The 27,938-nt window shown below is 35.9% G+C and overlaps 1 protein-coding gene across 2 annotated transcripts; it reads right to left on the reverse strand.

The window, feature by feature from the left end:
- Nucleotides 1-7,332: 7,332 nt before the first annotated feature.
- LOC134537889 (gastrula zinc finger protein XlCGF26.1-like) lies at nucleotides 7,333-26,597 on the reverse strand. Of its 2 annotated transcripts, XM_063378803.1 has the most exons (5): nucleotides 26,429-26,597; nucleotides 25,665-25,721; nucleotides 19,157-19,216; nucleotides 19,023-19,079; nucleotides 7,333-14,010 (listed from the first exon to the last, which is right to left on the reverse strand). In XM_063378803.1, exons 3-5 carry the CDS (start codon nucleotides 19,208-19,210, stop codon nucleotides 12,592-12,594), a joined length of 1,530 nt encoding a protein of 509 aa, XP_063234873.1. In that variant the 5' UTR covers nucleotides 19,211-19,216; nucleotides 25,665-25,721; nucleotides 26,429-26,597; the 3' UTR covers nucleotides 7,333-12,591. The 2 variants fall into 2 exon arrangements, 1 of the variants encoding a protein (XP_063234873.1); XR_010076062.1 differs by lacking the exons at nucleotides 7,333-14,010; nucleotides 25,665-25,721; nucleotides 26,429-26,597 and adding an exon at nucleotides 14,017-18,697 and having other exon boundaries at nucleotides 19,157-19,190.
- Nucleotides 26,598-27,938: the final 1,341 nt, after the last annotated feature.

Genomic DNA, 27,938 nt, shown 5'->3' on the forward strand with positions numbered 1-27,938 from the left:
CTGTTTTTAATCAATCGTCTTTAAATACTTTTAAAGCCTCTAGGTTCTTGAATTTATGGCACAATTAATGTCTCACACGACTTCACTGAGAGGTCTTAATGTATTTAGATTCTCATGCGAACCAACGAATTTCGAACTAGCAAATTTTATTTTAATTTCCAAATAACTGAACTCTTGTATCTGTTGTGCCCAACGTAATTTTAATAATTAATTAATATGTTGTTTTACTTTTATGGATAAGTGTAAGCAACCTTATTTTTAATGGGAGTACATTAAAGGCGATAAAAGGTCTGCTGTATTTGGTGACGAATAAAAAGTGCTAGGTATAGTGTTATAACTTCAGTCCGGTTATTTAATAGCCATACCTCGTACATTTAACTGTGTACTCTGTGTTCAGACCTGGACAGCTTTTTGTATTAGATAATTTAGAGCCCTAGTATGTGATAGCATGCAAGTCAAGGTGTGCATAATACATACAGTATTGTGCAAATTAATGTGAACACGACCAAAAAAATTAGTATTTTGGTTATGACAACATTGTTATGTCAATTCTGGCAGTTATTTTGATGGCAAATCATAACCTTATGATCGCCATTACTTACTGCTGAAAACCTTGTACAATTATAATTTTTGAAATTTTTTTTAGGTTATGTCAGAGTTTTTTGATATTTTGCAAAAATATTTGATAATTTATAGGATTGTTACGATTGTTTGGCATCATGGATATTACGTACTCCAAGAAAAAGACGAAAGATCACGCTTTGTGAGCATATATCAATGACACAGAGAAGCATTTTAATGGAATGTGGTGTGAGTTTCGATGCTGTAAATAAACCATTAAAGCAGAAGAGAGAGAGATGGGATCTGTCGAAGTGCAGCGAAAAGGGAAATGTTGAAGGAAAAGAAAGACCACTCCTAGAGAAGATGCCAGCCTTCTGCGTAACACCAAATTACACCCAATTAAAACAAGCTACAACCTTCAACAAGATCTTGAACAGGTTGGGGTTAAAATCCATATAGACTATGTATGCAGAAGACTCTTAGAAGGTGGAAGAAAAGCCATAATGCCACAGAAAAAACAATTCTTGACTGCTACTACGGTGAGAAAGAGACTGAATTGGGCTAAAAAATTTGTCAATTGGACCAAAAATCTCAGAGATACACTTTCTAGTGCAGGGCCAACAATCAAAATTCATTCATATGGGGGTGGACAGAAAAACTTATTGCAGCCCTTATTGTACAATCAGTCAAACATCTAGTTAAGATTATGTTCTGGGGCTGTTTTTCGTACTTGGGACCTGTCAAACTTATTCCAGTAGAAGGAATAATGAATAGTGAAAAATATAAATCAATGATGTTTGGTTCAGGAGGCTGGAGAAAGTTCAAGCCAATGGAAATGCAATTTTTCAACAAGACTCGGCTCCATGCCATATTTATAAGAAAATGGTGAAATATTTAATGACAAGAAGATTGGAATTTTGTACTGGCCTGGAAATTCACCAGATCTCAATCTCATTGAGAATTTTTAGGCAATCTGCAAGGCTAGATTACAAAAGAGGGACTGGATGACGTAAATCAAGATGGTGAAAGCAGTAGTTCAAGTATGGTTTTGAGAGGAGGCAAAAAAAAATTGTAAAAATTTAGTTTTCAAGCCGTGATTAAAGCAAAGGGAGGCCATGTTCCTTATTAAATAATTGTATTTAAGCCTTGTTTATAGTTTTAAGAATTTTTTTATTTTGAATAAACAATATTATACGGGAAAAAAAATCATTGTGTTCACATTAATTCGCACAATACTGTACCTTTTACGCGTGTAAAGCTTAAAATGGTTCTCAAAATAATTTGGCAGAGAAGGTGAAGAGATTCTAGTAAAATTTTTTTCCTTTTCTCAAGCTGTTCCATCATCCACCAACTGAAATTTAAGTAGTCATTAGTGAATCGTTTGCAAACATTGAATTATTATTAGTTGTTCCAGTTTACTTGGGTTTGGACCAGGATATTTTTAATTTTACAATAATTTCAAAAGTTTAAAATGCACATGGTCTGGGTTACCCAAAATTAAGGAAGATAGTAAATTCATTCTATCATGCTTGTAGTTGAATATGTTAACAGGAAAGAATAGTTTAATTATATAATTATATATCACAGGTAAGTTCATTATATTTATCTGTAATTTTTTACATACACTGGTGTGTCACTTAAGTCTTAAAATTTTGTAAATACTTTTCGTGAAAACTAATGACATTTCTCTATTTACCCTGAAAACAGTGTTCACAAATTATTACTTGTTTCTGAGAAAGAAACTTTTTATTGTAACATGACATATCATGTATCAAACATATTAATTCCTGCTATACGTCAGGTTACGTGCTATCGCACGTAACAAGTCAGCGTTCCGCGCCTCCATACTAAAAAAATAAAATTCCTCTCGAGGGTTGATGCTTGAGTCTGGATGCTCAGTAGGATTCACATATAAAATTTTTTCATTCTCATTTACCCTTCACTGCATCACAAATTCTCAATATGAAATATACAAGTACTGACATATCGATAGGATAGAGTTGCTATGCTAAAGCATAAAGGCTACCTAATGTAACCTATAAACTGTATTTTTGCAGACAACAGTAAAAATTTTAAAACACTGTTAGCATAAATACAGGCACACCTTTAGTGTTTTAAAAAAAATATTTTTGGAGTGTTTTTATTTAGTTACGGAAAAGCTGCGACATGAGAGTTGTACCCAAATTAAAGTTCTTTCTTCTTCCGATTTTCATGCAGTATGGATGAGCATTGGTTGGTTACTGCAACAAGGCATTTACTCATACCATTGTATTATGGAAACAAACAAAAAAATTGACAAATTTAGTTGTTTAAAAAAAATGTTTTCTAGTCCTGTAGCAACCATGTAGTAAGTGAAATTGTGGCAGAGTTGGTTATGTATAAATCAGCTTTATACTGATGACCTTGCAGATGTTCTGATTATGTTCATGCCACACTTCATAGCACATTGTGTTGTTTCATCTGAAACTTTTTTATATTTGAATTTCTAAATGATTCTAGGTGCCATTTGTTTTTACCACCGGCATTTAAACATGTGCTGTCTGGTTTTCCGTTTTATATATTTTGTTTAGTATTAAGACATAAGCCCTACCTAAACATCCTGTATATATGGACATTGCGGAAATCACAAATATTTTCTCTTTGAAAACACTTCGGTCTTATTTCTTTAACACAACAAAAATGATTAATTCAAATTTTATCGCAAATGATGATATTCTGCTACTTTTGAATAACTCTTAGTAACTTTACCTCTATTAATTAAGCCAGTAATCTCCAGAATTATTGTAAATAAATTCTGCTTCATATTATTTATCCATGATACACACCCAACAAAATAAATGGCAGTGTGGTAAAATTAATGCAGTTTAAGATAAAAATATGTGTTTTTGCAAACAATTTCTATTGATTCTCCTGAAACTATTGAGTAAAGGCTATCGAACACGTAAACATGCGTAAAAATGTTTTTCTTTGTAAAAACAATGTATTTACTGAAAAAACCCTGAGAACTCACTAACAGAAGAAAAATCAACCAAATGTTGTCATATTAAACATTTCCAAATTTTTTGAGGTGCCTCAACATCAATGAAAGTGGTATCATCCATTTCACTTTTGTCAGCACAAGAAGACATCCAGAAATATGTTGTGATTTCCCTGACTTTCCCCTGTTTTCTAGTCCTGTAGCAACCATGTAGTAATATTGTGGCAGAGTTGTTAAGTATAAATCAGCTTTAAATTTAATCCCATTGTAAATTTAAGAATGGTAAACACTGACAGGTCAAACAAAATGTGGTGAGATTTACAGAGAAGAGAAATCCTTCGTTCCTTGAAAGCTAGGACACAACGATGAATCATGACCTACATTTGTTATTTTAATGTAGATAGGGTGTCAGAAATGGTTCTCTCCGGAACCAATGTATGTTTAATGTCCCTGCAAAGACTAAATAACCGATTTGTTAAAAGAAAATTGTGAAATATATACTGTTCATTGACAAATACTTTTTAAGTTGTTAGTAATCTATGTGTTTTAGTTTTAGCAGTTATAAAAAGGGGCCTTGCCTCCCGTTCAGTACAACTTATAACTTGTAGGCATAAGTGAATATTGAACTACCCCCAGAGTAATACATACTAGAGGTGGGTTGTTACAGCAATTTTCGGTATCTGTTCCAACCTGATACTGATACAGTAATGTACCTAGTTACAAGTCTCTGATACTTCTGTATCAGACGGTCCCAGGAAGCAACAAAGCTCCGCGTACGCAGACCGTGCGACCGGAAGGAGAATCTGATACATTATTTTCACGCCCGGTAATTCTCTACCTCTGTTACTCTCATGCCCGCCTGATACAACCAGTATTAATCAGTTCAACATTCACTGCAGTTCGTCCTGGCCGTGTATCACCATGTACATTGTTGCGGGCTGTCATGCTTTGTAGTTAGTATCTTTATAGTGAAATAAGGAATGGATAAGTGCACGAAAAAGACTTAATTTGCGTGGAATTTTTTTAAGGAAAATAATGAGTTTGCTAATTGTAATTTGTGTAAACAAAAACTGAGTTATAAATCATCATCGACTAATCTGAAGAAACATTTGAAATGTAAACATTGATATAGTATGCTCACTAATGCACGTATCTGTTTTTTTTTTATATTTTTAATTTTTGATAAAATCGTAATCTTTTAATGTATGAAAACACTAGTTACTAATTGTTTTCGAAAAAAAAAGTCCATATGTTGATTACATCTGTTATTAGTGTCAACTGAGAATTTATTTGCATTTTCATAGCTGTTAGGTGCACAAATATAAATATTATATCTTGTATTAATGTACTTTTTAATATTAAAATAATTAAAATTATAAAAAACCTAGAATTGTTGGAATTCATTATTTAAAAACCCAGAAACCCAAACACCATTGGAAAAACCCAGATCTGGGTAGAAAACCCCATGAGTGGCAGCCCTGCTTGTAACAATATCGCTTTGCGCCTCTCCTTCAAGGCTTCAACGCCTTCCCCTGCGCTTCCTCCCCTACATTCTTTCCCTTCTTTATCCCTTATTCGTCGTTCCTGCTCCCTCCCCTTTCACAAGCTCCGCCCAAGTGACCGTCATCTGCGATCGGGTACTGCGCTCATTGGCCGTGGTGTTGTTCCAGGTGAATTCTGAACTGATACTAAAGTCTCTGATACTTTTCAAGTGTACTCGTTTGCCGTTTCTGATACAGGTGCGTATCAGTGCCAAAGTATCAGGTTGATACTTTTCGACCCACCTCTAATACATACCAGCCAACTCATTAAATCCCTGTAGGTAAAATGTTTGTAAATTATGTAACTAGCATAAATCATATGGAACAAATTTTGCATAACAAGTACAATTCAGGACAAACTTTTTATCATAGCTTAATTGACTTAATATTCAATGTGATACATAACCAATTATGCCTTTGAAATATTTTAAGTATTAATATTTAATATAAATAAATATTTTTAATACAAAAAATTTTTACTTCAAACTTTAAAAATAGTATTTACATAGAGCTCTAAGAAACAAAGTATGTACATGTATTTGGACTAAGATATGAATATCAAAACTTGGTGCATAAAAACAACTAGCCTGATACACAAAGAAAAAACTCTTTACTTTTTTGTCAGCAACCTTAAATTTTTTTAAAATTTATTTTTTTTCTAACTCATTTCATTGCTGACACTAACACTTGTGTACAGCACATTTATTGAGGCTCTCATAACCTACAGAATTTAGGATCAACACAAAAATAAACCTTTCAGCCAAACAAACTACAGGAAAACACACAAATAGAATATTTTTAATGTCTTGTTACTCAAAACGTATTGGCAAAATGAACCAAAATAAAATTAAAGCCAAAAAAAAGTAGAAAAACTAAAATTTATTCGCCAAAAAGGGAGGATAAGCGCTGATTTAAACGTTAGTAAAACCTGATATAAAAATGAAAATATAATCTTAATACCGTATTTGCTCGCGTAAAGGCCCCGCCCACGTATAGGCGGTTTTTTGTAAACATTTTTGAGAAAAAATTTAAAAACGTGTTTTTTTTGGGTTTATCTGAGGGCAGGGCAGCTTGGCATGCATCAAACAGCAAGCCATGTATTGTGAGCGGCGGGAGGTGATTTTGTAAGCGGCAGTGATACAGAGACTGGTATTATAGTTTGTCTGTTCTCAGTAGAACCGTTGTGAGGCATGCCAGACGTAAGCAGTTAGTCCTATCTCAAACGACATAAAGATAAAGAAAGCAGGACTCGCGGGCTTGTGTTGATGTGCAGTGCGGGGGGGGGGGGGGGGGGGGGGGACACTTCATAGAGCATGGCAATCACATTTTTCTAGTTGCTATACAGTTTTATCCAACATCTGACACAAAAATTATAATCAAAATACCACGTCGATTAAATAAATATTACATTTGTTTTAACATTTAATCAAATTTATGGCATAAATTGGTATTGTTGAAATTAAAATAATATATTTACTTAAAAGAAAATAAACAATTTTTCGTTGGCATGTTGAACCACTTGTTTATCCAACAACAACATAATTAATGGCGTCGGCATTGAATTAAGCAATATTAGGTTTAATAAAAAAAATTCTAAGGAAATTTTGTGTTAATCTTGTTGAAATAGTAATCTCGTTAAATATTATCAATGATTTTTTGATTTTATGAACTACTAGCTAAACCCGGCCACGCTTTGCTGTGGCACAGTTTAATATTAATTCATTGTTTAATTTAATATTTTACTGTGCATGGCTGTGGAATGTAATAGAAGAAATAAAAATGTGTTTAGCTTAAATATTTTTATTGTAAAGCTAATGGAAGGACTACATTCCTTGTTTTCCCATTTTTTGCATAAACATATAGATCAGATGGTTTACCGACTCTGGAGCACCCGACATATAACTGTCCATGAGAGAAGCATTCATTTTCTAAATTCAAACCGCACACTTGCAAAGATTGTCCTTGTGCTTTATTGATGGTCATAGCGAACGCAAGGCGTATTGGAAATTGAAGTCGTTTGAACTCGAACGCCATATCTGTCGGAATAAGTGGCATTCGTGGAAGTAATACGTCTTCACCTTTATGAAGTCCAATCAAAATTGTTGCTTCAATAAGATTATCCATTAATTTTTTAACTACTAATCGTGTACCATTACATAATTTAGGCTGACAGATATTTCGAAGCAATATAATTGGCACACCAATTTTCAAATTCAAAATATGTGGTGGTAATCCTGGAACATCGAGTGAATTGAGAAATTCCGTTGGAAAGTTCACTGCTTCATTTTGGTGCACTACTGAATCAATAGATTTGTATGTCATTGTTTCACCTTCGATTCTGTTTATAATACTATTGTTCATATCGTGTACGTCAACATTTTTAGCCGCTAGAATGGCTCTTTCGCTCAACCATGCATGATTTTTGAATTTTGTTTCGATGTTTTGGAATACCTTGTCTACTAATTCCTCTTTTGAATCTACGATGTTGCATAAATCAGATGATAAGCTGATTTTTCCTGTTTCTGGATTTGTAGGTACAGTGCCGTTACAAACTTCAATTAATTGTCTTGAAAATATGACTGCTGTTGGATCGTTCTGAAGTTTAACTCGCATATTCGTGGTTAAATGCATTTTTTTTACTGTGCTCCAAAAATTTGAATATTTTTTAATTTAAACGTATTTTTATCAATAGAGTCGAAAGAATATACTTTCAAATTAAATAAAGTTTTTTATTCTTTCTTGAAATATATATATATATATATATATATATACATATTTGTGTAAATTATAGTCGTCAAGGCACAATGGTTGAGTAGCCAGATGTGCTTGAACTTCGACAATATGGTACAGCATCGTCGAGCGTGGTCACAACTAAGTTGGGTGACCATGATATTTAGTTATAGAAACTTTTTTTTCCGACTTTTCCGGTGGATTTTCCCAAACTTTTATTTCATATAAACACTCTTCTGTTAAAATGCAATGTTCTGTAAAAATTTCAATCCAAACCATCGTATACTTTCCGAGTTTTGTGGCCAAATACATACGGAAGCTAAATTTTTATATATATATATTTTAAAAATCACTGTTGTGAAACATGCCTGATTCGGTTACGTGTTGTGTTAACTACTGCTACAAGAGAAGAGATAATAATTTACTTTACTATAAGTTTCCTTTTGACGAAACTAGGTATGTGTAAATTATTAAAATGAAACAAAATAAAAGTTTTGTATAATTAAAATAGTGATGAGCATTTTGTTTTCATGCCCTACAGAATTTCATCTTTTTAGGTATGTAGTGTGTAGTCGCACATTGAGGACAAGCACACACGACATTAATACTTAGATACTGTTCTAAATGTCAATGAGTCTCAAATTCTGCTCAAACTTTCTGCTTATGTACTTTATTTATTCTAAATGTTTTGTATGTATTTTATTTTTAGGTCGAGAGGGAGGTGGGGTAAAAATTTTGTATTGCGTATCCAAGTCTATCCCTTGATACTAATGGCATGATCCTGAATACATTGAGCCTGTGGTAATGATGCTTGCTGTTTTATTTAGTATATCGAAAGATCCTGAATATAAAAAAAAATTCAGATGTAACAATGAATTATGATCATATTATTAGATTAAAAAAAATCCTGAAAAAACTTTGCTTTACTTCGTAACATAGTTTGTATTGTTATATCATTGTTATGTCCAGATCTTTCGAAGTACTGAATTAAAACAGCAAGCATCATGTGCCATACATGTGTCATACATGATCATGCCAACAGGATCAAGGGATAAACTTGGATACGTGATACGGAACAATTACCGAGGTGAGGGTTGCGATAAAATGAAGTGTCTTTTTGATGTTGAAATTAAGGTTTTTTTCCCCTCAACAATTGCTACACACCTGTCTTCAAGAAGTGAAGATAGGAGAAAGATTTGTACTTTCACCTAATCCATAAAGAATTAGATGCCATTGGTAACAGCTTCATTTCAGTTTTTGTGGAAAAATTGTACATCTTAGGCTGTTAAATTTGCCAGAAATACACATTGCCCGTGTTAATGATTAAATACTTCTGCACTTTTTTATGCATTAGTTTTGTTTGCGATTTGTAATGCAATTCGGTAATTCGAAAATCCTAACCTTAACTTCAATCAACATGGTTCTACTAGAACAGAAATTAGTAGTATAGTAGTTTTATTGTCCAAGTCGACTACAAAAATATACAATTATATTGTACATGTAGTATAGGACTCGTCAAGAATATTATACATTACGAATACACATTTAAGTACAATCATATACACATAAACAAAAATAATAGTAAAAAACAAATAATGTAAATCATATAATAATAATAATAATAATACATTTTTAGCATAGTTTTGCTTCTATAAAATCATTAATAGAATAAAAACTGAATTCCAAAAGCAAATCTTTCAGTTTTTTTTTAATGCACAAAGTTTGTTTTCTGATTTAAAATGTGGTGGAAGTTTAGCAGAGTATCTCGGACTATTTGCAAAACATTTTGTATGATGTTGTAATATATGAAAATTATTTTTTGTTCTAGTCGAATAATTATGTAAATTGAAATTCTGTAGTTCATTCAACTGTGAATGAGCAAATATAAGTAATTCATAAATGTATAACGATTGTAATGTTAAGACACCTAAGCTTTTGAAAAGTTGTCTGCATGAGGTACGATAATTAACATGTATTATTATACATACAAATCTTTTCTGTATTCGAAAAATTTTTTAGATGAGTCCGTGGAATTACCCCAAAATATTATTCCATATCATAAGTGAGGTTCAACATAACCAAAATAAATAATTTTTAAAGCATTTAGATTAGTCAGTTTTGAAAATGTTCTCATAGCAAATAATATTGAGCTCATTTTTTTAGTTAAATAAGCAATATGAGATTTCCAATTAAGATTCTTGTCAATATATATACCTAGTATTTTGGTTGAATTTGATTGAGATATATTATCACCATTTATCGATACAGTTGGGGGTCTTGCAAATTGTATAAGTTATTAAGTTTAAAATGCAGCCACGTTGTTTCTGTGTTATTAAGAATTAATTCGTTAGCCTTAAACCAATCTATGATGTCCCTAGTTAAAATTTTGATATTTGCAATTAAACTTAAAGGGTTATCTCCATATATTAGTGTCATCAGCATATAATACAATTTTCCCACTCTTAACATTTTTAGGCAAATCGTTAACGTATATAAGAAAACGCAAAGGTCCTAGTGCAGAACCCTGAGGAACACCAACAGATATTTGTTGCCTATCTGAATGAACATTATATTTTATATTGGTTAAGGGCTATATGTTGTACTACGATTACTTGTGTGAACGCTGAGACAAGCAAGATGGACATAAAAAAGGGCAGCAATTTATTTTAATCCGAAAATATGTTACATGTTATGCATTTTGACATGTTATGCTACGTAAACAAAAACATTTTTAACAGAAATGAGGTTAAGGCAAACACTGTCCCGAAGGTAAGAAATTTACTTATTGTTTTAAAAATATTGCTATCCTAAATCAATATATGTTAACGTTTACCGATATTTAGTTAAATGATTTGCCTTTTTTATAAGGAAAAAAAATAAAATCAATACATATTTATAAATATTAATGCATGCACGAAAGAAGTCACAAGCTCGCCAACATTCAGTGGAAGCTGCAAATTTCCCTACTATTCAAATTAGTGTTTTAAGCATATTAACTACAAATTGTACTTTCTAGGATCAATGTTCTATTTAAATTAAAATGTACTTATAATTCTAAATGTAAGTCCTACTCCAGAAGGTACATTATCTCGTTTTTAAGCCATTGCAACGTCGTTTTAATGTTTGTCAAGTTTGCATTTTTGTATAGCAACTAGGGCATTTCTGAATAAAAAAAACGAACTGCAATAGCATTGAGTGTCCTCTCTGTACTAGTACTTTATTTACTCTATGGTGCAGTGTTGACGGAGTAAAGAGGGGTGGAAGAGGGGAAGTGAAGGAGGAAGGGAAGTGGGTGGAGCAGGTACCTACACTCCTTTGTCTGGTTGGCTGGCTAGCTGGCAGGAGGGAGGTTAAGCCAAGCCACGCCACGCCTCTCCCCCCCCCCCCCCCCAGGCAGCGCTGCCCCTCCTTCCTCCGGACTAGCTGCCTCTCTCTCCCTCCTGCCTCCCCCAACCACCCTCATTAGAACAAAGATGCACGACTTGCCAGTCGTTCCGCTGTTTCATTTAATCAAAATTTAATTGGCTTTTAAATAAGTTGTGGCAGTATTTCATTTTGCTTTTATTAAATGTTAGTTTTTCATATCTGAAAAAAAGAAAAATCTATTTTTTCCTCCAAATTCGCATATAGGCCCCCTCCCCTTTTTTGGAGTCGAAAATTTGGGGAAAAAAGGGGGGCCTTTACGCGAGTAAATACGGTACAAATCGCAAACTTATTTACATTAAAAAAGATCTTCATAATGTTAAACATTATTGGTTCCTCAAAATCATCTTACTTATAAATATATTGATCTAAAATCTTAGCCACCATACATTCTCTGCATACTTACTCCTACCGCAATGATCTGAAGCCATAAACTAGCAAAATGAAATAGCAGTGATCACTAATATTCAATATACTTAGTACAAGGGTTACAAGGCAGCTCACAGAAATGCCTTTATATTTTGCACCGACATCAATACAATACAAACACATCAATAAATACTGTCATCATAACAATAAAAACAACCTACTATAATTTTTTTTAGTAAATTTTGGTATATATATTAAATTTTATTAATTTTAACTAGACCTATCCCTCACTTAGCAAGTCTTCAGATTGCGCGGATTCATTTAGCGCGATGTGAACTTTACTGCCCCTGTCTTGAATAGCATGTCTGTTAATTTCAGTTGGCACAAAATCTCGGCAGGCAAAAAGAAAAAAGTCAGCCAGCCGCCTGACGATAAAGTACATAACCATGTATCTCCCATTATGCGGAGTCGTATTTGTCATACAAAGTGCGATGGGAGGCATATAAAGATAAATGGTGTGACATAGTTATAGTTGAGTGTAATTTGACGCATTTATATTACATTAAGTATATCTTCCTACACAATTTTCGAACACATTAAATAAACTAGCCCTGCTATTTATGGAAACTAATGCTTCAGAATACGCGAATTCGAAATACACGAGCATTCTTAGGAACGAATTAGTCGTGCTAAGTGAGTGATAGTTGTATTAAAAGTTGAGCTAAAGATATGAAACTGGAAAAAAAAAGTGGGGAAAGATATGTACATAGTGTTTTTTTTGCCATTCATTCTCAAACTGTAACCCCAAACACTGGCAATCTGTTAACAATGTCTCTGCAGTGCAGAAAGTTATATCTGTGCTATAGCTATTTCAGGTGTATCCACAGACTTGGATTAATTTATTTCATACTCAAGAGATATTCATCGCAGAATGCATTCTGTTGTGCATGACTAGGTGATCATTGCGATTATTTGATTTACTACGGGTTATCATTTAAAGAGACCTTCGTCTGTATGTAATTTCATGTGTGTAATAAGTTTTTCTTTTACACTAAATGATTTACTACACATATCACAATTAAAGGGACACTCCCCTGTATGCAACCTGTTGTGAACTCTGAGAGCCGCTTTAGAACTAAAAGACTTACTACATAATTCACACTTTATAGCATTCTCCCCCGTATGTAAGCTGTAGTGTGCATTAAAAACTTGTCTCCTAATAAATGATTTACTACAAACATTACACTTGAACGGCCGTTCCCCTGTATGTAACCTGTTGTGCAATATGAGATCCCTTTTACAACTAAAAGACTTACTACATACATCACACTTAAAGGGATGCTCCCCTGTATGTACCCTCATGTGTAGATCCAGATACCTTTTAAAAATAAAAGACTTACCACATAATTCGCACTTGAAGGGACGCTCCCCTGTATGTAACTTGTTGTGTAAAATAAGACACAGTTTAGAACTTAGAGACTTACCACATAATTCACACTTGAAGGGTTGCTCACTTGTATGTAACCTGTTGTGTAAAATAAGATCCTTTTTAGAATCGAAAGATGCACTACATAATTTACACTTGTAGGTATGCTTCTCTGTATGTACCCTGATATGTACATTCAGATACTTTTTTAAACTAAAACACTTACCACATAATTCACACTTGAAAGGAGACTCCCCTGTATGCAACGTGTTGTGATCAATAAAGGTTTGTTTTCTAACAAAAGATTTGTTACAAACTTCACACTTGAAGGGACGCTCTCCTGTATGTGTCCTGTTGTGTACAATGAAATCCCTTTTACAACTAAAAGACTTACTACAGAGTTCACACTTGAGAGGACGCTCACCTGTATGCACGCTCTTGTGTAAATTAAAGTTTTGTTTCCTAGTAAATGATTTGTTACACACTTCACACTTGAAGGGACGCTCTCCTGTATGTGTCCTGTTGTGTATAATCAGTGACCCTTTAGAAATAAAAGACTTGCTACATAATTCACACTTGAAGGGTAACTCTCCTATATGTAACTTGACGTGTACTATAAGTGTTTTTTTACTACTAAATGATTTACTACACACATCACACTTGAAGGGACGCTCCCGTGTATGATATTTGTTGTGTTCAACTAAATGACGTACTAGTTGCTCTTGTCTTATAATTGGAGCATCTTTTTCTTGTTTGCTTGACGAACACAAATGCTGATGATGTTGAAGGCACTTGCAATCTGTTGAAACACTGACGCAAACGTCAGACATCAAACTAGTACCGCAGGTAGCAGTTTCTGCCTCTGTATCATCTTCTACTACACATTCAGTCTTGAGACATACACTGCCTTCACCGCTATAACTATCTCTTGTTCTGGAAGCTTCTGCCAGAGAGTTAGTCTCCACAGCAGAATAATCAAATGCCTGCAAAAAAATATTTATTTGAAAATGTTTTATAAGTTTACTGTAGCCAAATCTTACGTAGTATTTCACTGAATAATGTTTATATCAAGCATGTGCTAAGGTACACTAGGCAAATAATGACAGTAAAAGGAGTAGTATTTATTTATTTTGTAATAAATTAAAGGTTTTCATTTTGAAAATAACTAACCACTACATGTTTTTTGGATTCAATTAATGCTTGGACAGTCTAGAATGGTGGTATCTATTTTTAGCCGTCTTTTGTATGCATGCCTGCTTACAGTACAGCGCTCGCCAAGATAAACGTGAACACATAGTGCCCAACAAAGTGTAACAGACTTGTTTTTCAGCCAATTTTACTCAAATTTTCGACTTTCTCTGCTCAAATTTTTCACGGTTCCTCAAAAAACGGTGGTATAAACAGAATGGACGCATCAGAGGGGGGTCGCATCGGCGGGATTCTACTGTACTAGTATTGGCAACAGTCTACTTTTATTGCTATGTTGTGTTGTAAACATTTGTGTATTTATTATTTATGTATTTTACAAATAATTGTAAATTTTCTTGGGATGAATATTTAAAAATTCTAAAATTTATGATTTGGAGGTAGCTCCAAGGGGCTCGAGCTTCGCTGAGGAGAGGGTAATGCTGCATGTTACAAATTTCCAGAGTTTATGAAATCAGATTATTGTACTACACAGTTAGGACTCTGGGCTGGCTGCTCTGTTCACTCTCCGTGCATGTGTTGGACCGAGTAATTGGGGCGAGTATACGGCTGGCATGCAGATTGTACAAATTCTGTTGTCGTTTGTTTGCTGAGTGCTTGCACAGTCGCTGGCCGCAGCCACTGGGGTGTGCTGGTGCAACAGGCCGCGCGGTGTGGGTGCACACCTGGGTGAAGGGGGTAGCATGCTCAGCTGTCCTCGTTAGTTGTTTGTAAATTGGTTCCAACAATCATGGATTGTTTAGCGTAGGCGGTGAGTAGGGATTTAAGTAGGAGTTAAACTGAGGTTGGGGCTTGCTCAGGCGGAGACTATGCCTCTCGCTTGTGGCAACAAGTCCCCTAGTTTGCGATGTAACTTTTTAAGTTCACTCCGAGGGGAGGCCATGGCCTTTAGAGGTTACGATTAGGTTGTAAGAAGAGGAGTTAAGACAATGTAAGTATTTATATTTCACTTAGTCGGACGAGGCCAGAGGGGCTTGAGGAACAGTTGTCAATTTGTGCCGCAAATTTGAAATAATTGACACAAATTTATTTTTCACCAAAAACTCCTAATATAAACTTTGTTAGCCCATTGTTCATCCTGATCGAATCTTTTCTACAGGGTGTCTACCATATCTAGTACATGAAATTCCCTGATTTTTCCAGGTTTTCCAGGTCTAAAACTGAACTTTTCCAAGTTCTCTGTAACACAATTACGACATCCCACGAAACTGAAAAAACTGCATAACAGTACATTGACGGGTTTCAAAATATTTCAACTCACTTAAATTAGTAAAAAAAAATACCTTTTTCAAGACGTGGCCAAAGTGACTCAATTGATGGCAAATAAAACATGCAGCTACAAATATTTCACACACTTACTTTTGCAAAAACATAAGTAAAAGGAAGCTCCCATCAATTTCGCAATGACTCAACTTTTGCGGCTATTGCACTTGCTTCAGAACGAGCCAAATCCAACACTCGAGCCTTCTTCAACTGCAATGCCTTGATCTCCTCTTCAACTCTTCTTTTTCTGCCTTCTTCTTGTCTGCAGCTTCCTTTCCTTTTTGTTTTGTTTGCAGGGCTTCCTTACGCCTACAACTAGCATTTCTTACATACTGTAACATGGACTTGGTGATATCAACATGCTCTACACCTCCAGAACGTTGAACAAAGTCGTACATCTGTCTTTGTGCGATCAGTATTTCTTCCTGCAAGTTTTCAGTCAGCAAATTAGAATTTACTGAAAATCCTCTTTCCAATGATGCATTTCCATGGGAAAGTACCAACATCATCCTCACAAACTTTAGAAGGCCTGTTTTGGCAGCTACTGTATGTGCCTTAAGAATGAGCATCCACAAGTGATCAAGGCGCCAGTCTTCTCGAGAAAAAGACGAGAACAGTGCTTCAGAATCTTGCGAGCAACATACCAACTGATATGATCACTCAATGTTATCAGCTTCTTGTCCTTATAGCCACTTGTTTTAAAGACAACATTCTAAACTGTAATTCACACGCTGTTTCCTCACACCCGAATTTAAAGCCACAGACGGACATAAGCAGGAAATTCTCTTGGTAAGTTTGTACTTCAGGGGACTTTTGTCTTGAAGTTTTTTTACCATAACCTTTAGACAAGTCCTAACATTTTTCAGTAACAGGACAGACTTTACTGGTAATTTCTCTTTCTTGATGGCATGGCGTACTGCATAACCCAACTTGATATTGTTAGCAGTCAATAGATTTTCTTGGTTATCTACATCCAATCGAGATACATTGTGTTTCTCCCTAAAGCTCTTCAGTACCTATGGTTTCAAAAACTTTCCTGCCAAAGCTAATAAAATGTCTACCAGTGAATCATAGAGAAAAGGTGCCATGGGTGCTTCACTTTGGAACATTGTGAGAAACAATTCCAGTTCTAATGCCAAAGTGTAGAAGAATGTCAATTTTACTTTCTTCAAGAGCACTTTTCACTACACTGAAAGACACAGATGAAATAGAAACTTCACTAACAAATTTCTTTAGGTGGGGTAACGTTTTCATGGCACGCTCAGCAACTGTTGTATTCCATCTGATTGCACAAAATTTCTTGGAAAAAAGCTCTGATCCAGTTATTCTAATGTAATCTGCCCTCCTTGCAGGTAGGTACATGCATAAACAAATAGTAACTGTGCCTCAAAAAACTAACAACGTCCAATTGTATAGCAGAAATTCCAGTTTTGAAAGCACCATGGACCGTATGAAGCCCACAGATACCAATTATATAGCAACGATGGCGAATCTTCACCAAAAGTGTCTGTGATATGTATTTTAAAAGCTAACAAAAATGCCCAGTTTACGTTGAGGGCATCCATTGATGCACCTGTCGGTATAATCCGAACGTGGGAAGCACATGCTGCAGCACGTCACGTCAGCAGGATAACAGACCAGCTTGAACCAGTTTGTATCACGTGATTTAACGCCACTTCCGAATCCGATGGTAAATAAAAGAAAATGGATGTGGGAACTGTTCGTTATTTTCCATTCAAAAATAAAAAAATGGGGTGCGATTCACTTGATGCTACGTCAATGCAAACAGATCAATAAACAAAAAACGTATTGCAAACTACAACTTACCAAACAAAAATTCCCTGATTTTTCCCTGATTATTACCTGATTACAATATTCCCTGATTTTTCTAGGTTTTCGAGGGTCAGTAGACACCCTGTTTCTAGTAAAGTCCCGCTACGTTTTCCAAGCTCTGCAACCGAGAGCCTGGTGTGATTTCGCCAGCCAAGTATAAAACATCATTTTTCTTCCCGCCTCAGGTCACGAACGCGACAAGTAACAGTGTCTGGCTTCGTGACCGAGAGTTCTTTCCTCAGCATCGTCCCAGGATAGCCCTCTTCCCAGAGCTCAGCTTAGGTTAGCAGCTCCAGACACCCTCCTTTCTACTGTTCCAGAGCTGTCGGACACGTATATGCCCCCTCCCTAAAATATTTCTCACGAGCTAGCAGTTCCTTCCCCCCTTCCTTTTTCATCTTTTCCAGGAACTTCACTGAGGGCACTGACCGGGCCTTTAACCTCGGCTCTTGGCGAGCTGAAATCAAGGACATCACACTGGACAGTGAAAGGTCCACCATTGCCATCTCGTGGCGAAGATGCCAACTACTTTAATTTAGTTCATCGAATAGTGAGGCCTCTTGCGGCCACAACAGCTCTCTCTATTTTACTTTTGGCCCGACAGAGCGCATACCAGTTGGTCCCATAAGGGCCAGAATTACGCTAGTCCCTCTTGCGGGACTTTTGTGAACTAACCCTGAGTCTGTTTTGTCTAGGCCCCGACGGAGCGCGCTGCTTTCGGACCGCCACAAATGACCTCCGATGCCCCTTAAGTTAAGCTACCAGCCACCTTTGTTATTTTTACTTTTGGTCGGCGGAGCGACCTCTCGACCGCCATCTCAAGCCAATCAGAGGCCAGTGCCCCCACTTCCTAGGCCACCGGGCCCCTAGCACGAGTTTTACTTCATGCAGCCCAATGGATTGATTGATTCGTCCTTCTGCCGTCACTGTGGTAGTTTCTTTCCGGTGATTCTCAACCGCGACCCCTTTCATGAAGCAGTCTCGCTGCGACTAGCTTAAAAAAAAGGGATGTGATATCTAGATTGATATTCCCGTAGTTCTGATGCAACATTCGTGTCTATCTAAACTGGTTTTGTGACACCTGAAGTGAGTATTTCATACCCCTCACTTTGAACAATGCCTCCAATGAAATTGTCTTTGTGTGCGTATTCCCAAGCTATTATTGGCAACATTTCAAGCATTACATTTCAACAAATGTTTTGTAAATTATGCACATAATGTAGCAATCCATTTTAGATTTTTGAAAACATTCAGATTTTCGTATTGGAGCTCCCACCCTTCACAAAATTTTCTGCGCCTTGTAGTGGTTCGGGAATAGAAGGCACATGAGGGGCAAGCCAGTAGATGACTACACCACATGACATCCACCTGTAATAATAAAGTAGACAGGCTGAAGCCGCAAACTTTACCTTGAAAATGTTAACAAATCATACATATATTAACTAAATACCTATATTTATCGGTTGAAGAGAAAAGAAAACTCCCGACAGTAACTTATCTGGCTCACTAGAACACAGCCACTAAAATCTCCATTATTTGTTTTGAGAAAGAGCATGATGATTAGTTAGTCAAGTGTTTAAAATTATTTTATAACAGTAAGACAAAGAGAACTCCTCTAGTAAGTAGTAATGTAGCTGCTACGAAGAGAGACAGCCTGGCATTGTGACCGAGACAGAGTGAAACCAGGACTCACCTGCCACACAGCAGCTGGTTGGACGCCAGCCAGTGGAGTCTCTTCCTCGACCTCCTCCTGCAACACAACCACAGTGGAGAAGACTGCTCTGGTACAAGGAGACAGCAGCTACACACACTTGCAGGCTACTGTACCTTGATGCTGTCCACACAGACAAACTCCATCTCAACCACTGGCTTCTGTTCCATCTCCTCCTGCAACAAACAACACCAGTTACAAGCAGTAAACAACACCCCGTGCCAGTAGAGATATCTGGCAGAACAACATTGCATTTTGTGATACATACAATTCAACCTGCATTTTAAAAGTAATTTTGTGTACGAAAATTACCACACATTTGAATTATTCATATTTTATAGGTAGTGCAATTTAGGCTTTATTAAATGCTTTGCTGAGATACAATGTCAGCAAATAAATTTAATTTAGTTTACTTTCTGTTGCACTCTGATGATAATGATCACTTATAGTAGGTTCCCCTCATGGAAGGCAGTAAGAAACTATCATACAGCCCAGCACGGAGTAGGAGGAAAGAGAGGGCTCAGACACTCAGATGACACATGACGGAGGCATGGTCACGTCAGTAGAAGAGAAAAATAAACTGTGGGTTTATTATTTGAGAAGCAGTTAAAGCCCGGCAGGATTGAGAATGAAGAGGAGCAGACGAACAGGAAGTAAGGGCAGATTTGCATGATGAGGATATCACATGGAAAGAGGTAGAGGAAGGAATAAAAAGGATGAATTAACGGTAAAGCTCTAGGGACTGACGAAGCAGTAATAGCAATTCATTGGCTATACAGTGTGATGAGACTATCTGGAGAGAAAAATGCACACCAGAGAACTGGGGTAAAGGAATATTAGTTGTTAGTCTGAATATGATGTCATTGTTTCTGTATAAGATACATAAGGTGGATAATAAATGTCTATGGAATTTAAAAAGTCTTAGGTCTATGTTATATAGTATACACTGTACTTGCAACTAAAAAATGGGTCTAAGTAGATTCAACAATCCGAAAGAGAAGCTATAATTGGCATGGGAAATAGTTTATTAGAAATGAAATTGTTTTTTTATGAATTTTTTCAATTTTGTAAGTATCAGATTTCATTATACTATTCCAAAGTATTGGACAAAATTCAAGATTTGATCTAATTATATCTACGTATAGTGAAAGAATAATGTCTCTATTTCAAAGTAACTACTTAGTTGCTTAGGTTACTCATCCTAGAATATACTTTCTTTAAAAGTAAATAAATGATGTGACTACTCATTACTATCTGTTAGAAATGTGCCGTCTATTACTTTGGCCAACTAGCTGATTAGTTGGTTGTAAAGAGGCTGACTAGTCGGCCAAGCCAATCATTGTTTCAGGAGTATTCAGCAATTTCTGTGTTGTTTCGTTTACAGCAGATACGAGCGCATGTCGCAACTGCCGCCTGCGAACGTGTCGGAACATGTTTTGTTTACTTCGCAATGTTTCTTGATGTTTGCTTTTGCATGGGTCAGAGCAGTATTTTTGTGTAAAAAAAAATAAAAATAATACTGTTATTGTTCATTAAAGTGAAAGAGCTCAATTAAAATTTAATCCTGTCAAAAAGAAAGTCTTGTGTTTGTATTTTTTTTTTTGACCAATTGGACAATAATTCCCGTAAAGTCAAGTGTAACCAGTGCCAAATGATAATTTCTCGTGGTGGGCAGGGAAAAACAGCGAATACTACAAAGTATGAACAACCATACTAAATACAGACATTCAACCCTGATACCTCAGTTGATTCTACGATCAAATGTTAGGCCACATACGATTCCTCCCAGTCGCAAATCCAAGCAGAAGAACTACCTACAAGAGTGCCTACTCCGTCAACTTCAGTATCGTCAGAGGTCAGTTTATGTCAGAAAAGCCAGCAAAATATTGAAGATAGTTTTGCTGTACAATGGTCACGTGAAGACAAGATCAATAGACATCAATATTGCAATAGGTGAGATGATTGCACTTGACAACCAGCCCCTGACAATTGTTAAAAATACTGGCTTTACAAACTTGATGAGCAAAGTTAAACCAAAATATAACACACAGGGCAGAAAATATTTTACAGAGAACATTATTCCTCAACTTTACGAAGAGACTATATCTGAAATACGAAGAGTAGTGCTGAGTGCAACTGCAATTTCAGTCACTACTGATATGTGGACAAACATAAATAACAAGGAAATTTTTTGAGTTTTACAGCTCACTGGCTTGACGATAGTTTCAAATATCATCACGCAGTATTGCAAATGAAACATTTCCCTGAAACACATACTGCCAATAATATAAAAAACTGTTAAGAAGAAATTCCAACTTTGCGGGATATACATACGACCAAAATTCACGCAGTTGCGCGAGACAATGGCAGAAATGTGACGAAAGCAATAGACGATTTTGATTTTAAGCGAGTACCTTGTTTCTACAACTGACAATCAATACTGCTTTGAAACATGATACCATGGGACAAATACTTGTAAAATCGACACAAACTGTCACACACTTTCACCACTCTAATCAAGATCAGTCAAAACTTTGTGATTTGCAGCAAGAACTAAATTTATCAAACCACCAGCTTGTCCAAGATGTATGTACCAGATGGAATTCCACGTACTATATGATATATTGCCTTTTAGAACAAAAAACAGGCTGTTTCTTTATACGTACCTGGCTGAACAATCGCAAAATTTCAAAAATTTTTCTACTTAAGAGTGGAAAAAACTCGGAAAAAGCATTGAAATGCTGAAGCCATTTGAAGAGATTACCGAGATTATAAGTTCAAGTTGCTCTTCGGTGTCTGAAGTAATACCTCATCTGAAAACCTTACAGAAATATCTCTAAATTTACAATGATGAAAACAAAGAAATCATGCAAATAATAGTCCTGCTGGAAAATGATTTGAAGAGTAGGTTCGACTTGGAGCATAACAGTCTTCACCCTGGCTACATTGTTGGATCCAAGATATAAGCAACAGTTTTTCGAGACAGCGGATCTCATCACCATTAGATCTTTTTATTAGAATTTCAGAAAAATAGCATCAGTGATGATGAGAGCGACAATAGCACAGGGTAAATATTTACTTGGGCGGTATTTCCAAAAAAAAATGTTAAAAATCCGAAGATACCTTTATTTTATGCTCTTCAACTTCCTCTTTTCATTAAAATCGGCGGAGACTAGAAATTCCAAATACTTTAGGAGATATTGAATTTTTAAATTTCTTCATATGTAGTTGAGCGGTATTTGCGAAAAAAAATGTTAAAAATCCGAAAATACCTTTATTATATGCTCTTCGAATTCCTCTTTTCATTAAAAGCGGCGGAGATTAGAAATTCCAAATACTTTAGGAGATATTGAATTTTTAAATTTCAGCACAAAACCAGCGCATTCCTGTGGCGTGCGTGCACCATTGTTTCTTGTTTACGTACGAGTATCTATTTTTTTTTTATTGGATAATGATGTCACGTGATTGTTCGTGATAGGCCAGAATTCAAATGAACTAATACGTGATTATTTAGTTCAATTATTGTTTAAAACGGTGTTTAATTACCGCCTCCAAGTTACGTGAGTTTATAACGTTTCTAATTTTAAAGTCTTATTTGTTATTTTGATATTGTTGCGCAAGTAATAAGTAACAAAAAAATTTACGTGAGTTGTTACTGTACATCCTTTGTTACGGGTTTGTTAGGTAAGGTCAGTTACATTATAAATAATTTAAAACTAAAGAATAATTAAAATTAATTCACATTATTTTTAATATCACCTTAGTTTGAAAGTATTTATAATGTAACTGACCTGACCTAATCGACCATTTTAGTTTACTGTTCACCCTCTGTCCGGGTTTGTTTGGTCAGGTCAGTTACATTATAAATATTTTAAAACTAAACAGCCATTAAAATTAATTCACAAAATAATTTTTAATGTCGGCTTAGTTTGAAAGTATTAATAATGTAACTGACCTGACCTAATCAACCATTTTATTAATTACGCATTCACGATTCACGTATTCACGAACACACGGCAAAATAACAAAAATGGCGCCGCTCGAATGGTTCCACAGGTCTTGTATTGCAAAATTAAAAAATTTGATATCTCCTAAAGTATTTGGAATTTCTTATCTCCGCCGCTTTTAATGAAAAGAGGAAGTTGAAGAGCATATGATACAGGTATTTTCGGATTTTTAACATTTATTTTCGGAAATACCGCTCAACTACATATGATGAAATTTAAAAATTCGATATCTCCTAAAGTATTTGGAATTTCTTACCTCCGCCACTTTTAATGAAAAGAGGAAGTTGAAGAGCATAAAATAAAGGTATTTTCGGATTTTTAACATTTTTTTTCGGAAATACCGCCCAAGTAAATATTTACCTAGCACAGATAATCTACTTAGCAACTCCATCAATGAAGACAATACAGAAACAGCAATACACCAGAAGTTTTGGCAATGCTACCAAAAATTTTTATCAAGAAAAATAGAAGATATTCAAGATGACAGGTCAAGTCAGCTCATGGACTGCAGTCCTACTGTGTGTTACCAGTGATAAAGCGGAATGATGACCCATTTCAGTGGTGGAGCCGCAATAGTTCTAGGTATCCTGAAATGTCGCGCATTGCATAAGTGTAACTTAGTTGTCTCGCAAGTTCCGTTTACAGTGAGCAGCTGTTCTCAGAGGCCGGGAACATACACAAAACAAAAAGAAATCAATTGCTGCCAGATTGGGCAGAAGCTATACTTTCTACATCATAATTTACCTTTAATTATAAAATATAATAAATAAAAAAATATAAGGAGATGACATTATTGTTTGTCACAAATTTGATTTGATTAGGTTATGTACGGTCATAAATCATAAAGTAAGTTAGACTGATTAATTTTGTTTTTATGAAGCAGTTAATGTTTAGAATTTTTTGATATTTTTTTTTAACTGTACATAATGCACATGCAATCTTGCTTTAATATTACTTAGCATGTTAATAAAATAAATTCCTACTGTTTATTTAATTAAGAAGAAATATTTTAAATGTTTATTGAAGATAAGATATTATGTTGTATTGTTTGCTAATTAAGCTACTAATTTTGTTTGATAAATGTCATAGATATTTTTTTCTTTACAAGTAAGTAATTTTAGAAACTGATTAACAAAGGAAAGGTTAATTTGCTAAACATTTAAAAATGTGTAAGACAGATTATAAAATAAAAATATTAATAAACAATCAAGGTTTTTAATTAATGTAATTCCCCCTATATACATTTTATTGAGAAATAGATAGAAAGTAAGAACCGGATATTCAGCGCTCTTTGCCGAATAGTAGCAGACAATGAATGTGGCCGGATAGTCGGCTTTACCGACTAGTCGCTAGAAACAAACTGTTTTACGTCATTTTGCCTCTAAATGAATTAACGCTAATCTTTGATAGTCACGGACTACAGGAATACTTTTGCATTAATGCAAAAATATGGTTATATATGTCAACAAAATGCAAATACAGACTAGGTGCCATAATCTTTACCTGTATAAACAGCTGATACACTGTATTATTGAAAACCATAATTTCACTAGAATAATCACCAAAGCATGGCGGTGGTAGGGGTCTGCAATGCCACAAGGACAAAAAAAGGGCATTTGTTGGAAGGGGTTTCAATATTTTTTTTTGTTTTGTTAGATAAAATTTATAAATAGTTTTCTCAGAAAAAAAAAAGTCTGGTTATTGGAAACTACAAGATCGAATTTATTTTGTATTGTTACCATAAGTTAAATTCCTAAGGTATATACCACAAACAAATGTAATATTATTATAATTCAAGTTAAAGATACACTTTGCAGGTAGGTTAAATAGTGCGTAGGTTGTATTTTTGTTATATACACTTTTGCAATACTTGTTTATAAAACAGAAAACTATTAAAAACTTAAATAATTCTTCAGTGTAAATTTTATTCATAATATTGGTGTAAACACACACAAATATGCTTTTCCAAAGAAAGCGATACACAAAAACATTCAAATAGAAGAATCTTTTTGTACAAATTTAGTTTGTTTAAAGTATTTTTTGAATCAGTAGGGTCTACTAGATAAGTTAATTAGTAAGTTTCAAACTTTTCAAAAAGTCATACTTAATCCAAAGAGGACCATAAGGGTGTATCAAATATCACATAACCATGCCAAGCTCTTGTAACGGGGAAGGTCGTCTTGGCAAGCAGGGGATGGCCTACACTGATTACGTCACAAGGGTGCGTGCACGCCTGAAGTCTGGCTAAGAGACCACTGACGAGGTTCACCTCATCACAATAACAATCACTGCTCGCTTAGTTCTGACTGCTGAAGCACATATATACTCGTAAAATGAGAAAAGAGAAACATAATTGCTTGGCACATTTTTATTCCCCTTATATAATCTTATGAACTCTTATGTCAATTAAATTTGCTATATTTGATTTCCATTTCACTCCTTTGTTCAGTATGGCTTTCCGATTCTTTGAAGCATAGACTGGACAGCCACTCTCGAAAAGATAGCAGACCTGGCTCAAATTAGTAGTTGAAACATTGTCTAACAGTATTTAACAGTGGTTGCTACGAAGAGAGACAGCCTGGCATTGTGACCGAGACAGAGTGAAACCACGACTCACCTGCCACACAGCAGCTGGTTGGACGCCAGCCAGTGGAGTCTCTTCCTCGACCTCCTCCTGCAACACAACCACAGTGGAGAAGACTGCTCTGGTACAAGGAGACAGCAGCTACACACACTTGCAGGATGCTGTCCACCTTGACAAACTCCATCTCAACCACTGGCTTTTGTTCCACCTCCTGCAACAAACACCAGTTACAAGCAGTAAACAACCCCTTGTGCATTACTAACTCATCCTCTGCATGATTTTTAAAACAATTAATTCTTTTTTTTTTTTTCCGACTATTAATATTTCGGGCATTTAAGGCGTCTACATAATATAAAGAATGAGACGAATCTAATATGTTGCAAAGGAACACTAATGCATTAACCAATGGGACATCTCAGTAAAATACATATGGAAAATTGGTCATGGAGCAGGGGGATGTGCGTTTCCGATGACGGATGTTCGTCGTTAAAAACTTGGGTGCCACCACGTGGAACCACAGCTGAGGCAATGACGTGATCCGTATGGGTGCTAGGCTCGATTCTTCCTCCAGTATCCGACCATGAAACTCACCCGCTCTCAGGCATGCCACTTACAAATTATAGTAATTACATGGGTTTTAAGGTGTCTTATAGTGCCATAGTCTCGTGATGGTCGCTCGAACATAGACGTCCAAAATTTTGGTAAGGTTATATTTATTTTTCCATAACTGTTACAGAGTAATTGAATTTAAACTTTAAAAAGAAAGTTACTTAAAGTAAAAAGCCAATGACACGTACAGTAGACCCTGGTTTAATGTTCCTGCTTATATTTTTCTGCCTATAACATCATATTTCTTAGGTTCCATCACTTTCTCAAGCAAACAATAACATCTCATCCTCTTTTCTTTTACAATCTGAAAATTTTTTTTTAGATCGCAAATACATCGAAGTGTATTATAAAAGAACTAAACTAAAATATTTCTTGACTTTAACATAGAGCGCAGCACGTGTTCTTACAGCAATAAATACAACGAATGGTTTTCCATTTATAATTTACGATTGTTCTCATCTTACCTTGAAAATATTTTAGCAATATATACCTATTAACTCTATCATTTGTTGAAAATACGGGGGAAAAAAAGCGAATTTTCCGACATCTTATATTAATGTTTTGTCAATATAATAGGTACATTTAGAATTTTATTTTTACAGTTAAATTTAGGTATTGACGTCGTCCGACCGACGACCATCCCTAAGCCCGACCTGCACCCGCCAGTATACTCTCCCCCTAACGGAACGCACCCCTGGCCGTGGACCACCCGAGTCGAGCGAGCCACCGAGCCGAACGGCCAAACCAGACATTATTATTATAAAGCACACTAAATCCGAGTGGACTAGAGACGAACCACACCCATTCCCCCTCAAACAATTAATTACGAATTTTGCGACCTTAAAGTCTCTTCCAGACGCAGTCATTTAGTTTTTAACGTAATGAGGTCAAGCTTGGCGCGGCAGGGGCCGACGCGCCACCGGACGCCATGCCAGTTCCGCAGTTCTACTCGACTCGCGGACCGGAACGGACCTACGCCCCACGGAGAGACCACAACCATTGTCTTCATCGCAAGTAACGTCCGGTAAATATAGTCATTTAGCATAAGCCAAACCTTTTTCTATTCACCTCTCCGTGCGTGCCCGGTCCGTTTTTTACGGTTCAGGACCTAATCCGACCGCGTAAACGTAAAGACGTCCCGCACCACACCTGGTGCGCAGGGTCGCTCTTCAGCATACGGCACGGGCCGTCTCCCGCAAACCACAGAACTTTTCTTAAGGCCACGCGCCTTCGCGCTGACCACAAACCCGCAAGGAAAACTTCGCCAAGTTTAGTGGCGGTGCGTGTACCACCCCAGTGGGCACGGCACCAGCGTAGAAACAATCGCTTACGGGACTGGCCGACTCCAGTCACCCACAAACTCTGTGTGCCACGTCATTTGTGCGCGCCTAATTTTCATTAAGTGTACTTTGTTAACGTAACTTTGCGCCACGTCATTTGTGTGCACCTAATTTTCATTAAGTGTACTTGTTAACGTAAATTTGCGCCACGTCATTTGTGCGCGCCTAATTTTCATTAAGTGTACTTGTTAACGTAACTTTGCGCCACGTCATTTGTGCGCGCCTAATTTTCATTAAGTGTACTTTGTTAACGTAACTTTGCGCCACGTCATTTGTGGGCGTCTAATTTTCATTAAGTGTACTTTGTTAATGTAACTTTGCGCCACGTCATCTGTGCGCGCCTCTCTTGCACCAAGTG

The sequence above is a fragment of the Bacillus rossius genome, chromosome 12, assembly GCF_032445375.1.
Source record: "Bacillus rossius redtenbacheri isolate Brsri chromosome 12, Brsri_v3, whole genome shotgun sequence".
Classification (NCBI taxonomy): Eukaryota; Metazoa; Arthropoda; class Insecta; order Phasmatodea; family Bacillidae; genus Bacillus; species Bacillus rossius.

Excerpts from the sequence above, each read along its gene's own strand:
- LOC134537889 (XM_063378803.1), bottom strand. The coding sequence starts at position 19,210 with ATGGAACAGAAGCCAGTGGTTGAGATGGAGTTTGTCTGTGTGGACAGC. Across the intron at positions 19,080-19,156 it reads TCTGTGTGGACAGCATCAAG|GAGGAGGTCGAGGAAGAGAC; the intron begins GTACAGTAGCCT and ends GTTGTGTTGCAG. Across the intron at positions 14,011-19,022 it reads AACCAGCTGCTGTGTGGCAG|GCATTTGATTATTCTGCTGT; the intron begins GTGAGTCCTGGT and ends ATTTTTTTGCAG.